The sequence below is a fragment of the Palaemon carinicauda genome, chromosome 2, assembly GCF_036898095.1.
Source record: "Palaemon carinicauda isolate YSFRI2023 chromosome 2, ASM3689809v2, whole genome shotgun sequence".
Taxonomy (NCBI): Eukaryota; Metazoa; Arthropoda; class Malacostraca; order Decapoda; family Palaemonidae; genus Palaemon; species Palaemon carinicauda.
Genome location: NC_090726.1, coordinates 20,065,471 through 20,068,299, shown reverse-complemented (window position 1 = coordinate 20,068,299; position 2,829 = coordinate 20,065,471). Strand labels below are relative to the sequence as shown.

The following is a 2,829-nucleotide window of genomic DNA, read 5'->3' as shown; positions in this document are numbered from 1 at the left end:
ACTCAGGGGTTCTCAACCTTTTTCCCGTCAAGTACCCCCCTGAGATATAAGACCATTTACCAGTACCCCCCCCCGGTAATCTGACATCGAACAAAATGGTAATTTAGTAACTAACTCAATGTACAATGGTACAACATAGGATATTATGAAATTATTCAAATTTTTATTACTTTATTGAGATGAAACATGAATATTCCAAGTATTTTACAGTGATACTACACATGCAGAAATGAAACAATATTTCCTTTATCAACCATTACTGAACTTCAGTGTGAAGGCTGTGCCTGTCTGTTACAAACAAGTTTCTCAATTCGAGGAGCAGTATTAGACAGGCACAATCGTAGGTCATGTTCCACATTAAGCCGTGATCGATGTTTGGTTTTCATGTTCAACAGCGTTGAAAATCCTTGCTCACACAGATAAGTACTAAGGAACATCAACAAAGAGTTCAGAACTACTTTAGATACAAAAGGGTAAATCTCACTCATTTTAGCCCAGAACTTGGTTAGGGAAAGTGTTTCAAATGCATCTTTTGCAACAGAGTCGTTCACCAACTCTAAGAACTCCTCTTGCATGTTATCTGGGAGAAGGTGCACATTCACAATGAAAGGGTTTCTAATAAATTTTGATTCCAATTCACTCAATTCGGGGAAGTAAGACTGCAGCTCCATCCGCAGAGAAGCTAGATGTGATTGCACAAGTTGCATCACATCTTGTTTTCCAGTGTTTTGACTTTTATCAAGTGCCTCACCAAGGTGTTCAAACATGCTAAGATTTCCATCTTTGACCTTCCCTTCCCAAAGCTCCAGCTTCATGGTCAGTGACCTAAGTTTATCCATGAAATCACTCACTGTGGCAAAACGGCCTTGGAGGGATAAGTTAAATGAGTTGAGGCGTAAGAATATGTCACTCAGGTAGGCCAGCTTCTGAAGCCACTGGCTGTCTGACAATTTCTTGGTGAACTCAAGTGACTTTGCCTTGTTGTCACATTTGAAGAATTCAGTGAGCTCCTCCTTTAGTGATTCTACTCTTGATACCACATTCCCCCTCGACAGCCAGCGAACCTCAGTGTGAAGGAGCAACACTTCTTCATCACTTCCAAACTCTTGGCACAGAAGGGAAAACAGTCTTGTATTTAGGGCGCTTGACTTGATGGCATTTACCATGTGCACAACATCATCCAGGACTAATTTTAAATCAGGTGGGAGAGTTTTGGATGCCAGGGCATATCTATGAAGCATGCAATGAAGATGCTTGGTTTCAGGATTCACCTGATTCACTCTTCCTCGAAATCCTGATCGATGACCAAGCATTGCTGGTGCTCCGTCAGTTGTGCATGCACATACATTATTCCAAGACAGTCCTTCTTTCTCAAAAAACAATGAGACTTCATTGAAAATGTCTTCACCTCTAGTAGTCGTATTCAAGGTATGACAGAACAAAAACTCTTCCTTGAAATCTTGACCAGTGACGTATCGCAAAAACACTAGGAGTTGTGCACAAGCAGCCACGTCAGTCGACTCGTCAAGCTGGATTGCAAATTTTCCTAAAGAGGCTTCCTTTAATTCAGCAATTACTTGTTGTTTGACATCCTCAGACATATCTACTATTCGTCGATGAACAGTATCATTTGAGAGAGGTACTGATGTGACCTTCTGCTCAGCATCACAACCAATAACACCAAACGTATTATATCTTTGCAGCAAGGAACTATCAACTTTTCTGCAATGTTGTGAGGTTTCTTTTCTTGTGCAATTCTCAGTGATACCATGTAGGATGCACGCAAACCAGCTTCATTTTGTTGCCTGAAATGTCTCGAACGATCGAAGCGTGCTCGCTTCAATCCCTTTTCCTTTTGCTTGAAGAAAGCAGCATTCTTGCTTATAAAACTTGGATGACAGCTGTTTAGATGGCGTTTGAGAAAGCTAGGCTTCATGCACTCCAGTGACAAAACTTTGTGGCATAATACACACTGTGGAAATTCAATCCCACTTTGTTGATAGCAGTGAATCCATACTGAATGTAGCTTTCATCATACTGCCGTTCTTCGCTGATGAGGCCATAACGATATCTGGAATTGTAGAAGAGGAACTTTTTTATAACCAAAGCTATATACACGTACGAGTATACTGTGAAATGCATGTATAATATTGCCAATGATTTAAGAATATTCAATACAGAATAAAAAAAAAAACACCAACTAACCTCATTTAAGCAAACAAAAGGCGTTGGAGACAGGAGCAACAACTACGATGTGCATCAGTGTCTGTTGGCTAGCTGAGTGAGCTGACTGTCCAGTGTCCACGTAACCGTCCCCAACCCTCACTTACGTTGCTGTTTGAAATTAAACCGACACGATATGGCGCGCCCCTCCGTCACACACACACACACACACACACACTCTCTCTCTCTCTCTCTCTCTCTCTCTCTCTCTCTCTGAGCAGATGTAACTATCTAAAAAAAAAAATTTTCGTCAGCCATCTAAGTACCCTTGAATCTGGTTTTTGAACCCCTGGGGGTTCGCGAACCCAGGTTGAGAACCCCTTGCTCTAACTTAACGTGTAGTTGTGGTGGAAACAAACGACTGCTCTAGTGGTTTCTTTTATGAATATGTAATAAAATTGGGATAATTGGCATATAGGTAATTGATATTAACATAAACATTTCATAATTCACCCAAAATAAGAAAAGTTATTGTGCAAGACAATAATCACGGTAGAGTCGCTGACTAGGGATTTGTGCTAAGAAATTTTTTAAATCCTAATTTTTTTTACTAAAACTGCCTTGCTAATTTAAGGGTGCGTCTTAACCACTTGTAGCGTCTTATGA

At 40.5% G+C, this 2,829-nt stretch overlaps 2 protein-coding genes across 2 annotated transcripts; both read right to left on the bottom strand.

Annotated features, from left to right (window-relative positions):
• Positions 1 to 266: 266 nt before the first annotated feature.
• On the bottom strand, positions 267 to 1,601 carry LOC137615335 (zinc finger BED domain-containing protein 5-like). Its single transcript, XM_068345137.1, has one exon. The coding sequence runs from the start codon at positions 1,599 to 1,601 to the stop codon at positions 267 to 269; it is 1,335 nt and encodes a 444-aa protein (XP_068201238.1).
• Positions 1,602 to 1,606: 5 nt separating this feature from the next.
• Positions 1,607 to 2,210, bottom strand: LOC137615329 (SCAN domain-containing protein 3-like). The gene is made up of 3 exons (XM_068345123.1): positions 2,206 to 2,210; positions 1,993 to 2,071; positions 1,607 to 1,858 (listed from the first exon to the last, which is right to left on the bottom strand). The coding sequence occupies exons 1-3, from the start codon at positions 2,208 to 2,210 to the stop codon at positions 1,607 to 1,609; spliced, it is 336 nt and encodes a 111-aa protein (XP_068201224.1).
• Between the last annotated feature and the right edge of the window lie 619 nt (positions 2,211 to 2,829).